Source organism: Lagopus muta, chromosome 6 (assembly GCF_023343835.1).
Source record: "Lagopus muta isolate bLagMut1 chromosome 6, bLagMut1 primary, whole genome shotgun sequence".
NCBI classification, from domain to species: domain Eukaryota; kingdom Metazoa; phylum Chordata; class Aves; order Galliformes; family Phasianidae; genus Lagopus; species Lagopus muta.
In genome coordinates, this window is record NC_064438.1 from 55,056,686 (window position 1) to 55,068,824 (window position 12,139).

The 12,139-nt window shown below is 45.4% G+C and overlaps 2 protein-coding genes across 11 annotated transcripts in view; one reads left to right on the forward strand and one right to left on the reverse strand.

Annotated features, from left to right (window-relative positions):
• The window catches only part of KIAA0586 (KIAA0586 ortholog), a 68,405-nt gene extending 61,694 nt beyond the window's left edge, over nt 1-6,711 (reverse strand). For 7 of the 9 annotated variants that reach the window (XR_007377497.1, XM_048947269.1, XM_048947271.1 and 4 more), the window contains exons 1-4: nt 3,355-3,772; nt 2,207-2,286; nt 1,436-1,508; nt 349-415 (exon numbers count right to left, since the gene is read on the reverse strand). Coding sequence is in view for 8 of the 9 variants with exons in the window: in XM_048947269.1 (XP_048803226.1) it covers nt 349-415; nt 1,436-1,508; nt 2,207-2,286; nt 3,355-3,658 (524 nt within the window). In the remaining variant the exon portion in view is untranslated. Of the gene's footprint in view, nt 1-348; nt 416-1,435; nt 1,509-2,206; nt 2,287-3,354; nt 3,773-4,100 lie in introns of those variants that run through there. The other 2 variants (XM_048947275.1, XM_048947276.1) reach the window with 2 other exon arrangements.
• TIMM9 (translocase of inner mitochondrial membrane 9) lies at nt 3,824-9,628 on the forward strand. Of its 2 annotated transcripts, none has more exons than XM_048947282.1 (4): nt 3,824-3,935; nt 6,718-6,786; nt 7,110-7,205; nt 9,114-9,628. In XM_048947282.1, the coding sequence occupies exons 2-4, from the start codon at nt 6,748-6,750 to the stop codon at nt 9,246-9,248; spliced, it is 270 nt and encodes an 89-aa protein (XP_048803239.1). In that variant the 5' UTR covers nt 3,824-3,935; nt 6,718-6,747; the 3' UTR covers nt 9,249-9,628. The 2 variants fall into 2 exon arrangements, with proteins under 2 accessions (XP_048803239.1, XP_048803240.1); XM_048947283.1 differs by having other exon boundaries at nt 3,825-3,935; nt 6,723-6,786.
• Nucleotides 9,629-12,139: the final 2,511 nt, after the last annotated feature.

Here is a 12,139-nt window from a genome sequence, read left to right on the forward strand (position 1 = left end):
AGATCACGAAGCTCCAGCCCCCCACCGCATGCAAGGCCACCAACCTCCCCATTTAATACCAGCCCAGGCTGCCCTGGGCCCCATCCAACCTGGCCTTGAACACCTCCAGGGATGGATGGGGCATCACAGCCTCTCTGGGCAGCTGTTCCAGCACCTCACCACTCTCACAGCACAGAACTTCCCCCTGACATCCAACCTAAATATTCCATTCTTCAATTTAAAACCATTTCCCCTTGTCCTGCTATTATCTACCCTTTCAAAGAGCTGACTCCTCTTCTGTTTTGGCAGAAACTGAGGAAGTACCTACTATTAACATAAAAACAGAATGGTACAACAACACAGACTTACTTTTGCTTTAATGCAGCTCTCAATGCTTCTTTCTGGCCAGTAGGATACCGAGAAATTAAAACATCATCTGTGTGGAAGGATATAAACCACATTTTGTCAGGTTAACTAATACACAGCACCCATTTTAGAAGTAGACACAAAGAGTTATTGAATCAACAGGTAGATTTCATTTAACACAGTTTTACATAGTATTGAATGCTGGTATTAATAGAAGCAATTTTTGTATGCTCTGTAAATGACAACATCAATAATAAAATTTGGAAAAGATTGTCATGTAAATGGCAACTTGAGCTCAAACAATGTATGCAATGGAACCCTGCACATTTCAACTTGAGATAAATGTAATTGAAAAAACAGCTATCAAGTTGTGTGAAACTGGTCCAAGATGTGATGGGTTCACTGTTTCACTGCTGCTATTTAGCCAGGTAGAACACACGTGCTGCTAAGCCAGACAGCTGCTGCCTCCCTGAGTCATAGAAGAGGAAGTCAAAACATTGCTTCTTGCCTTAAGCAAAAGGAGCCATTTCTGCTTTTTTCCCCCATCCAGCCAAAAAACCTTCAGAGATGTATTTCCTTTTAAAAGCCACAAATCTGAGTGAAACTGACTGCACAGTCAGACGTTACAGGAAAAGGCATCCACAACGTATTTCCTAGACTGTTATAAGTCAAAAACTTACTTCTCATGGCTGCTCACAGAAAATGACATGAAGCAGATTTACTCACAACAGGAAAACACACACAAACAAGGTCCTCAAAACAAATAAACAAACATATATAGAAAGTCTTTATGCAGAAATGAGAATTAGTTCAATTAGCAAAATGAATCTCGAAGTTTCTGGTGTGCTCCCACTTCATCACAAGGGCTACACAATCCACAGGACAAAAAGACAGAAAGTAAAAGTTTGCAACATTTAAAAATATAAATTACTATTATTATTATTATTATTATTTTTTAATCAAAGCCATTTTTTGAATACTTGCAGTCAGGAATTTCTACATTGCAGAAAAGTATCTATGAAACAAAGCCTGCTTCTCCTCTATCAGTCTTATGGAAATAGAGCCGTAGCAGTACATTGATTTGTCTTACTTTCAGGCCTCCTGCTGTCTTCTGGTGAATGACCTGCTTCTTTAGGATTACCTGCAGCTTCTTTAGGATAATCCTTCAAAAACAAGAAGAGTCGAAAAGCACACATCAAAGCCTGCAGTATCAATGGCCAGATTTTCACAAGGAGACAGAACTGCTGAATACACTTAGAGCTGTGTAAGTGACTCCACAGTGCAGTAACACACAGTCACTGAACACACTGAACAGAATACATTAAGGCTTCCCACTATCACAGAGCCACAAGGACTTTGCACTCAATAATTTCCACGACATTCCAGGGATAGAAGCTAAAAACATAATTCTCATTGCAGAATGAATGCCCTACAGGCAGGCCTCCATTATATGGAAGACACAATGAACAAATCAAAGGAAAATAAACCTTCTAATCACAAATATTAAGTAGTTTATGTAAATCAATGTCTATTTCAATACCTATGAGGTGAATAAGAAAGAAAACCACGAACCTTTAGGTTTTACTAATGAATATTATGAAATGTGCAACAGCTTTTTCAGAGGGGGAATTGCACTAAAATTTAAAAACATACCTGGGTGTTAACTATGTAACAGGCAGCAATACAGTAAATAAATCCCCTCCAAACACTTCAGCATGAATATCACATTAGCAGCAACTGGGTACTTTTCATTCAGAAGTGGAGCTCAAGTTCTGCTGTGCTTCCACAGAAGCTGCAACTTTCAGAGAAAAATGCTGATCTCTCAGCTCAGGGTTGTGGGAAGCAACAGTGACTTTCTTACCATCTGTGGTACAAAGATGGCCTCCACAGGATCTTCCACCAAAAGCAAATGTTCTGGGTGACCCTTAGTACTCCAGACTCCTAAAATAAAAGCAATTTTACTGTGGTTCAAATGATCTTGAATGTATTTTCATTGTCCCCTGATTAACTCAAATTTCAGTCTGTTCTCTGCTTGATACTTATCTAAATATAACATCTTTCATAACACAAATGACAGGAAGGGGAACGGCTGCTTACAAGGGTAGACAGTGATAGGACAAGGAGGAATGGTTTTAAACTGAGACAGGGGAGGTTTAGGTTGGATATTAGGAGGAAGTTTTTCACCCAGAGGGTGGTGAGGCACTGGCACAGGTTGCCCAAGGAGGCTGTGGATGCCCCATCCCTGCAGGCATTCAAGGCCAGGCTGGATGTGGCTCTGGGCAGCCTGGGCTGCTGGTTGGTGACCTGCACACAGCAGGGGGTTGGAGCTGGATGAGCATTGTGCTCCTTTGCAACCCAGGCCATTCTGTGATTCTATGACCACAGTCATCTACCTGAACCTTATGAAATGGAAATGGTTTATTGAATGCTACCAGAGATCATTTTCACACAGATGGTTGCAATTTTTCTGATTTGGAAACTGTATCTTCTCTCTCTGGTCATGGCAACAGGATCTGAGGGAACAGCGTGGAGCTGCATCAGGGGAGGATCGAGGGGGCTAGTGAAAGGCTGTGTTCCAGAGGGTGGTGGGCATGGGATGGGCTGCCCAGGGCAGTGGACACAGCCCTGAGCTGCCAGAGATCAGAGAGCCTTGGGACACTGCTCTCAGCCACTGGGTTTGGGTGGTGCTGTGTGGAGCTGAGAGTTGGACTCAGTGATGGTTGCGGGCTTCTTTCAGCTCAGAACGTCCTGTGATTCTATGCTTTTTAAGCACTAAGAATCTACAGCGAGGACTGGGGGCTGCTAGAGGAACTCTGCACCAATCAAAGGCATGCACAACCATTGGAAAAGCACTGTAAAAATGCTGATGTTGGTAATATTAGAGTGCAGGCAGGGCTTCCAAAATTACAATGCTCTGTAACAGAAAACAGTAGATTATATAATCTGAAATAGATTAAACCTAACCTGAATTTGTCCAACAAACGAAAAATAAATGTAACAAATGAATACCTGGTGGGGCGCTGCAGGGCGTGACATCGGCGACGCTACAGCTCGAAGCCCTGTTTGATGACAATGACACGGCCGGAGGCACGCATAGCGTTTCCCTTCGACCCAAAGCCACACCGCTCGTCTGGCCAGACGGAACCGCCTCGCGGAGCTTCGTTACACAAACGGCAACGCCATTCCCGCACCCGCACCCGCCTCCTCCAGAGCCTTTCGCCCCGTGGGCACCGGTGGAGCGAACGAGCACATCCCCGGCCGTCAGGCTACTCAGCGAGTCCCAGCTGATGCTGGAGCTGCTCTCCGCTGCCATGAAGGCTTCGTAGCGGAGAAGCGGTCGGCGGTGTTCTAAAGGCGAACCCTACGGGCTGCGCGAGGCAGGGCCGGCTGCGACCGCCGCCATGGCAACGGCGCCCGCTCCCCCTCAGGCGCGCCGTTCTGACGCACTTCCTGTCGCGCGCCACCCACGAGGTAAAGCTATCGGCGAGCCTGCCGCGCTCCCTGATTCGCCGCGGGGCTTTTTGTCGAATCGGCGGGCCGATAGCCGAGTCTCTCCTTCCCCCCGTGCGGCCCGGACTCGTGGTGGTGCGGTGAGTGCGCGCGCGGGCGTCGGGAAGGCGCGGAGCGGGAGCTGCGAGGAGTCGCGTTCCTCAGCGGCGGGGAAGGGCCGCGTCCTCGGGCCGCGCGGGCAGGGGGTGCGAGGTGCCCTTGAAAGGGAGAACTGAGGGATGTGGGAGAAGAGCGAGGAGCTTTACCTCAGCGCGGGCGCGGAGCGCTCGGAACCGCAGGCATCGGGCAGGCCTGGCGCGACTGAAACGGCAGGCCGCGCGTGGAGGAGCGCTTCTTGTCTGTTGGATGGCATTCCCCTGCGGGCGGTCCGGGAGGCCCCGTCAGGGCGCCTCGCTGCCTCCTGCGTTGCACAATGCCGCCGCTAGGGGGCGGAGCTGCGCCGCCACAGACAGCGAAGGAACGAGTTCCGCGAGAGGGCTGGGCGGGAAGAGGGAAACAGAGCTTGTTTTGTTTCCATGGGAAAGGATGCTGTTGAGTCAAGATTAGGGAATCGCTGCTGACCTGTCACTGCGAGGAGACCTCGTTGAGGCCTTGCGGTACTTACGGAGAGCTTTAAGCAGGAGGGAAACCAACTTTTTATGTCTGATAATAACAGAAGGAGAGGGAGTGGTTTTAAACCAAAAGAGGGGAGATTCAGATTAGGTGTCAGGGGGAAACTCTTCATTCAGAGGGCGGTGAGGCCCTGGCACTGCTGCATGGAACTGCAGGTGCCCCATCCTTGCAGGTGCCCAAGGCCATGGATGGGCTCCGTGCAGCCTGAGCTGGTGTCCCATGTAGTGGCTGGTAACCCTGCCTGTCCCATTAATCCTGCTCCAGTCACATTATCTTTGAGATCCCTTCTGACCCAAGCCATTGTATGGTTCTTGAGCCCCCTGCTTTTGCGCAGTTTTCTTTTCAAAAGAACATCTCTCTGGTATGTAACAACTCACCTGGAGGAGCACCGGGGCTCTTTGAGATGGGACCTCCCAGCTACTGCTGCTTTCCTCATGATCCACATGATTTCAAGTGTGGCTTTGCAGTCACCAATGGTCCTTGACCACGCACCAAGATGTGCACTAACGCCATATAATTTCACTTGCCTGCGCTGCACAAAGTAGCTGCAGAGGGACTGGTGCTTCAGACATGTAAAATAAGATGGTGCCATTAGGTTGTTTTAAGTCAGAGCTGCTTCCCAAGTGCAAGTGTACAGGCTTTGTGGAGCTGCAGCTCAGTTGGGCATAATCTTAAGCTTGCCAAACAAGTGACAGAGAGGAAAACTTCAGGTTTGTTGTAAGCAAACACAGTGAAGCAATACTGAGTGTGAGAAAGGCACTGGGAGGGTCTGGAGCTGTTAACTTTTGGTGCATGGGAGAGGACAAAAGTCTTTTCTGTACCTTGTGGGCTCGGGCTGTCTGTTTAATCATCAACATAAAGTGGATTGGCAGCATTCTCACTGTTGTTTTTTTCTCTTGTAACAGACAGAGAAATGGGAGAGTAGAACTGCCCTCATTTCAGCAGTTCTCCCAGATGACGTTTGTGTCCACTTAAAACAAGTGAGAGGTTACAATAACCTCAGCAATGCTTTGCTTCTCAGTAACCATATCTCGTAGGTTCTCTTAGAACAGAGTAATCCATTGCCTCCTGAGGTGTTCTTGGTCACGGGGATGGAGATCTTAAACCCAAGAACCACACGTGCTCCTTATCACCAGTCCCTCAATTCTATCGCTACACACATAGCAATGAAGTGTAACTTTAAGAGGCAGATATTACCCTTGATCCACTACTGGGAGGAGGAGGGTGGCTGCATGCTTGCAGGAGCTCCGCAGTGCTATTTTAATTGCTTCTTTCTCTTGTAGAAATAACTCACTTTGTTCTTGTTCACAGTAATTAGCAGTTGCACTCACTAGAGGGCTGAAGGAGCTTTCTTCACAAAGTCATTATAGTTTGGCACTGATTTTTTCTTCCACTCGTTACTGTGAATAAAACTGAAGGATCTTCTTCTCTTCAAGGTGTAACATTAACCGACATTACCATGGGTGATAGGCCTTGGGTAATATGTCAAGCATGGGAAAGGAGGACATGCTTTCACTGTTCTTGAAGGCTGCCTAGAGGTGTACTTTCAAGCTTTAACTTGTTTATGGTGTTAGATGAGGAATGCGAGCCACCCTTAAGGATGCTTGCTTAAATTGTTGGATCCCTGGCTGCTCATTCTTCCCTTTTCATTTGTCTTTTTCTTTCTTTGAGGCTGCCCTCAATTTGTTACCATTTCTTGAATTTCACATGCTACATTCAGTGACCAGAATGCTGGCTCTAGTTGAAGTGTTTGGTGAGAATGCAGCTGCACTGAATCCATTCATCCATTTCTGATCCATGATGGTTCATTCAGAGTTGGCACTGGTTTATATTTGTTTGCCTTACAGTTCTTTCTGCAAAAGACAGCTCAAGTCACTGAATTAGAAGGCTAGATAACGTTCCTGCTTGCTTCTCCTCCACTCCAGTTGTACTTCATGTATTTGAAAGCCTTTATAAACATTCCACACCTTTCTCCACCCTCCCATGTAGTCATTTCAGCTGTTCCAAATGCTTATAAAGTGTTTAAAGAACAGCAGTTAGCAGGTAGATCTGGAATGAACTCAACATCTGGAACTATCCTGGATATTCTTTTAGCTGAATACAAGTCAGAAAACTTTATGTGGGTGGTTTGAAAGTTTGCTGACACCATTGCATTTAAGTACACTTAGGGAACATGTACAGCTTGGCTCTCTTCAAAAATGTTGTGGTGTGTGTATGGTTTCTTGTGTAGAACTCAACTTTTATCTTCAGAACAGGTGACAGAATCACAGAGAACAGAATATGGCTGGACAAATATCAGAAACTGATCAGATCAAGCAGGTGAGTGCTGTGTTCTTGAGTGGTGCATCTGTCACATAGAGCAAAAGGTACAGGGCATGGGGCAGGAGGAAAACCTCTCTATGTTGTCCTCTGGGACAAGATTAATTCTCTGTCAAGCAACACTCACCCCTGTCCCATACAGCACTGGGCCTATTTAAGCACTAACAGCATTTGGTGCTGAATCTGCTGCTGGAAATAAGTTGTTTCTGATGAGTTGTCCTTTGAATGTCACCATCACCAAGCAGCTCATGGAGCTGTGCATAAGGAAAAAAATGAATGGAGACAGAGACATTTTTTAATGGTGTTTTCAATTTTTAATGCAGTTCAAGGAGTTCCTGGGAACATATAATAAAATTACAGAAAATTGCTTCATGGATTGTATAAGGGATTTCACCACCAGAGAAGTTAAACCAGAAGAGGTATGTAAATGTTTCCTATGCTTTTAATTACCTTTAGGCAGAATTTCTGTTTAATACTCAAATTTCAGAAGCGATTTGGACAGTTTGCATCTTTCAGTTAGCTGAAAAGCTCATCAGCTGTCTTTGGAGGAGTGGAAGTGTTCTGGCATGCAGTGAGCAGGGAGGTGTGCTGGTGGAAATCTATTGCCCCCACAGCTCTGGCTGCTCGGTCCAGTTGCCTGCAGTGCAGGGACCTCCATCACGTACCCATCTGCCAGAAGAAAAGGCTCTGGCTCACATGAGTTGCATGCTGTCCTTGGCCTTTCGTTGCTTGCTGGGAGGCTTCAGACTGGTGTAATTAATATAATTGGTTAAAAGTCTAATAGCTTTGCTTAACTCCAGCTTTCCTGCTACCAGGAAAAAAACACCCGAAAACCACCTAAACCACACACAACACAGGTTTAAATCTTTGTGTTTGAGCATTTGCTGCCTCCTTAGAGTTTAACAGCTGTCCCTCAGTGCAGGCAGAAATCATCTCTCTGTTCAGCTTTTGTTTTGTTGTGCTAAACCAAGCTCTCCTGGCTTCCCAAGACAGATCCTTTGTTCCTATGATAATTCTCTGCATTTGCTTTGTTGGAAACGTTCTCGATTGCAGGTGTCAGAATTACTCTGGATAAGGTTTTGCCATTGTCTTTCACCAGCTCATTTTAGCTGCTCGAGCTACGCTGGATGCTTTTCCTGCAAAGCACCTGGCTGTGGCCCTCGTGGATATGGAATACTGGTCTGAGTGGATGACTGGTCTGCTCTGATCTTAATTTCCTATTTAAAGTCGTACTTCCTTAAGAATTAAGATAAATGCCTTTGTGGATCTTGGAGATTCTGCATTTGTAAAAGCAGCTGCTGCCCTCATTCCATACTGCACTTTTCACTACAAGTCTAGGCTTCCCCAGGCAGGGCATCACAGACACCACACCCTCTGGGAGATGTGGCTTGGGGTGCTTCTAGAATCCAACAGCATTTGTTTCCTAGTCAGACTTAACTCCTGCTGAACAGGTTTTACTGTAACTGATGCCAGGTCAGGGAGAGAGAAAGTAGAATGGAGAGGATGTACGGTTGCAGGTTGTCTTGTTTTTCTTCCATCATCTCTGCTTTCCACATCCCTTTATACTGAGCAGCATTAAAGCAATTTCTGGTTTTCTGGTAATCATGCAAGGTGCTCATCTTTTGTATTTAAGTGTGATGACTTCTACAGTGATTGAAAGGTTTGGAACTGAATATCTGACTGTAGAACTGTAACTCAGAAATAGATCCCATGGCTTTTTCTCTACAATTATTGAAAGAAAAAATAAAATGCCCTCACTTTAAAACATGACTGCAGCTGTGGAACAGGCCCTGGTGTTTGTCCCCTATCCAGCAAGCTGTCTGGTAGCACTTCAGGGGCTGTCCTGTGAAGGTGAACCAGGCTGCTAGAGCTAATAGGAACAAGGTCAAAAAAAGATTAACCTGAGCTACCGCACAGTAGAGCAGATCTGGCTGTCAAAAATTAGTGTTTGCAAACCAGGATTCAGAAAGAGAGGAGGGAAACAACACAAAAACAACCTTTCTTAGGTTTAGTACTTACTGCAAAATAAAATCCTTTGTGTACTTCCACTTCACAAGAGCAGTCCAAGGATGAAGTGTTAACATCTCCTGGCTCCAAGATGTTTTTCATGAAGGCCTTTTTATGAGAATGAAATTAAAAGACATTTCAAGCATTCCTCAAAAAACTAAGCTTCCCATTTTCTACTGCACAGAGAGGCTGAGCAGTTAGGTCTGAACACAGAGCATGAGATGTAGTCAGTTCATATTATATACCTGACTATTTCACTTGGGATTCTGCTGAGGAGGGCGTCTCCATCACTCTCTGAAGCTGTTTTCCTCTTCCTCCAGATAACTTGCTCAGAACACTGCCTACAGAAGTACTTGAAAATGACACAGAGGATCTCCATGAGATTTCAGGAGTATCACATTCAGCAGAACGAAGCTCTGGCAGCAAAAGCAGGACTGCTGAGCCAACCTCGTTAGACAAGAGCACTCTGTTCAGACTTCACGAGCAGTGCCAGTGTTCACTGGGCAAGAACACGTTTTGGATTTCCTACTGTCAAGGTGCATGTCCAGCAACTCCAGAGATTGCTGTAGGTGTGTTTGGAAACTGGAAGCCGTGGAGGGCAACGCAAAGACTTAGAGAGTGCTGTCTGACAGCAGAGTCTCTTGCTGAGGTCTTTTCCATTCTGCAGTGGAATAAAGCAATTTTTTTTTCAGGGCCCACAGACTACTATGTTTAAATTTCAAGAGGATGGGAAAGTTATACTTTTTCTTCTGTCAGGACTGATTCAGAGGCAAAAGAAGTGTAATATGGAAATACATTTTTTTAATTTAATTCAAGTAAAGTAAATGGAACCATACAGTTGTATGTATGTTTTTTCCAAGGATCATTTGGGACGCTGTTTGAGAGCCATGTTTTGGTTGCAGTTTCATTCCTCATCATCCTCCTATGGACTCTTGTTCATTCTTTGCTGCTTGGTAGATAACTGATTAATGGATTGGTTTTAGCAGGTAGGGATCTGTGAATGTTTTACATCTCTCAACTTGGGAAGAACTTTTGTTTCATTGCCAGCTGCTCTCTTAGAGCCTTAAGATCATTCTGAGTGCCCTGGAGTGCAGACTGCAGCCTGTTAGAGCATCAAGCTAAGAGCTACTGTAAGCAGCAGTCATTTGCTGTAACTAATGAGTTCAGGTAGGCAGGGTTGCCTGCCAGCTTATCCCTAGGTTACGTTGGCTTCATGCTTCACCAGGTCATTCACAAGTGACAATAACGTGTCATAGCAGCACCTTTGCCAGAGGCAACGACTCTATACTCCTTGTTTCCCTCTGGGGGACCCAGTGGTCCTCCAAAACTGGCTTTGCTGCTGGCTGTAAGCACGATGTGCTCCAAGCACTGAGCTTGCTGGCAGGCTCCTCCTTTCTGTTGGCATTCACACAGTTCAGTGTGAATAGATGCGTACAAGGCGATGCCTTTTCATTTGCTGCTGACTGAGTGCAGAGCAAAGTCTGAGAAAACCGTTCTGATTATGTGCTGTTGGCTCAGGAATAAACACTGCTTCTTTTGAAAGGATCTTGATAGCTGAGATCCCACAGTCAGATTGCTAGTACAGCAGAATGACAACTTGCTATTTCATTACCCAATAGCTGTGTTCTGAAATACAGAATAGAGAAAAACACTGTGCACTTTCATCAGTAACCACTGTGATGCCCTGATAGCTAACAGGCACGTTTGACTTCAGTTCTTCCTAATAAAATACACTAACAAATGGAACTGGATGTCAGGATTACCATACAGATTTTGAAATATCAAGCAGCGAAGGCTGAAGCAGAACCTGGCAGCTGACATGAAATAGCAGTTGTTAGATAGAAAAGCAGCAATAAGGAGCAGAAGTGGCAGGGGGCCAGCCCACATGCTTTTTTGTTGTTGGCTTCCTTATAGCTTTTGATTTCCATTAGTGACAAAAGAAAAAAAAATAAAATCCTGTCCTTTGTTTTGCTTGTTTGCTCTCCTTTCCTACTGTTCAGCTACCCAGGGTGTGGAGCACAAGGCACTGACTGCAGCCAGTACTCCTGCCACTTCCACTGGGCACCGCTCTGCTTGCTGCTCTTTAAAGCTGCCCCAGCTCCCCACACAGATCCGTTTCTATGCATTTCAAAGGTGGAAGAAATAAATACGTTCTAACTTCTTGTTGACGTGTTTTGTAGTATCCACATCACTGCTTTTTCCTACGTCCCCCCATGCCTCGTTCCCTTGGAGATGGTTAAGAGCTAATTCTAAAATAGCAAAGGCTAAAAAAGAGCCCAAATAAGGCAGCAATGGCCTGGTTGGTGTTTTATTTTTTTTCCAAAGGAATAACACTTGTAACATCCAGATTGTTTTCTACAGTTGAACCACAAATGTTCTTGACCATCAGAAGTATCCATATCAGATATTAAAGGCTTTACTTAGAAGCCTTTTTGTTAATGTTTAAAGACAATGTATCACTGAAATGCTCCTATTTTTCTATTGCATCTCAAGTGTGCAAAGAGAACAGTCAGAAGAGCGACTGTAAGAGTTTAGGTGATGGGAGTGCAGGACATTCGTGTCCTTTGGGCCAAACTCCTTGAGGGTGGAGAGGATTAAAAAACCATTTTTTCCCTCACATTTTGGGGCTTGGGGGAGTAAGGAGATATGTAAATATTTGTTAAAATGAGTTTATTGTACTAAAGGTTAGGCAAGTATTAGAGAGACTTAGTTAATAAATTACTTTCAGGTTCCCCAGTTTCCTTGGACTGCAGCTTTAAAGCCACCTCAACCCACTGTTATCCAGGGGGGGAAAAAAAAGTTGCCATCTTCTCCTATATTTCAATGCAGTATCTGTGCAGCCTGCCTGGAGCTGGGTTGGTGGGACTGGGTGTGTGAATGGCCACGTCTTAGAGGCAATGCTCACTGAAGCAGAGACAAGAACAGAGATCCTTCCTCTTTAGATAGGTGTCTGAACCAGAAGGCTACACTGCAGCTACTGGTCGGCACGTATCAAACAGGAAAGGTCAAACCAAAGCCTTGCTCTCAGGGATAAGAGCAAGGTCCAAATTTCTGTAAGTCCCACTGAGTGCTTGGGCTTGTAACTGGGGGGCAAAGGGCAAAGAAAAGGCTGAATGCCAGGAAATGGAGCATGGCTGTGACTTCAGTGCAAGGAGACATTCTGCACTCTAATACCTGAGCTCAGAAAGCTGGAACTGACTGCAGGTGGAAAGCTAGAGGAGTGCTGTGGGAAGCACCCTAACTATACATAGGAAGGCAGCGTGCCTCCCTGCTGACGTTTGTTTATGCAGTGTGAAGGGGAGAGTAGACAGATTTCAAATCATGAAAGCAGAAATCCAGTTCTGTA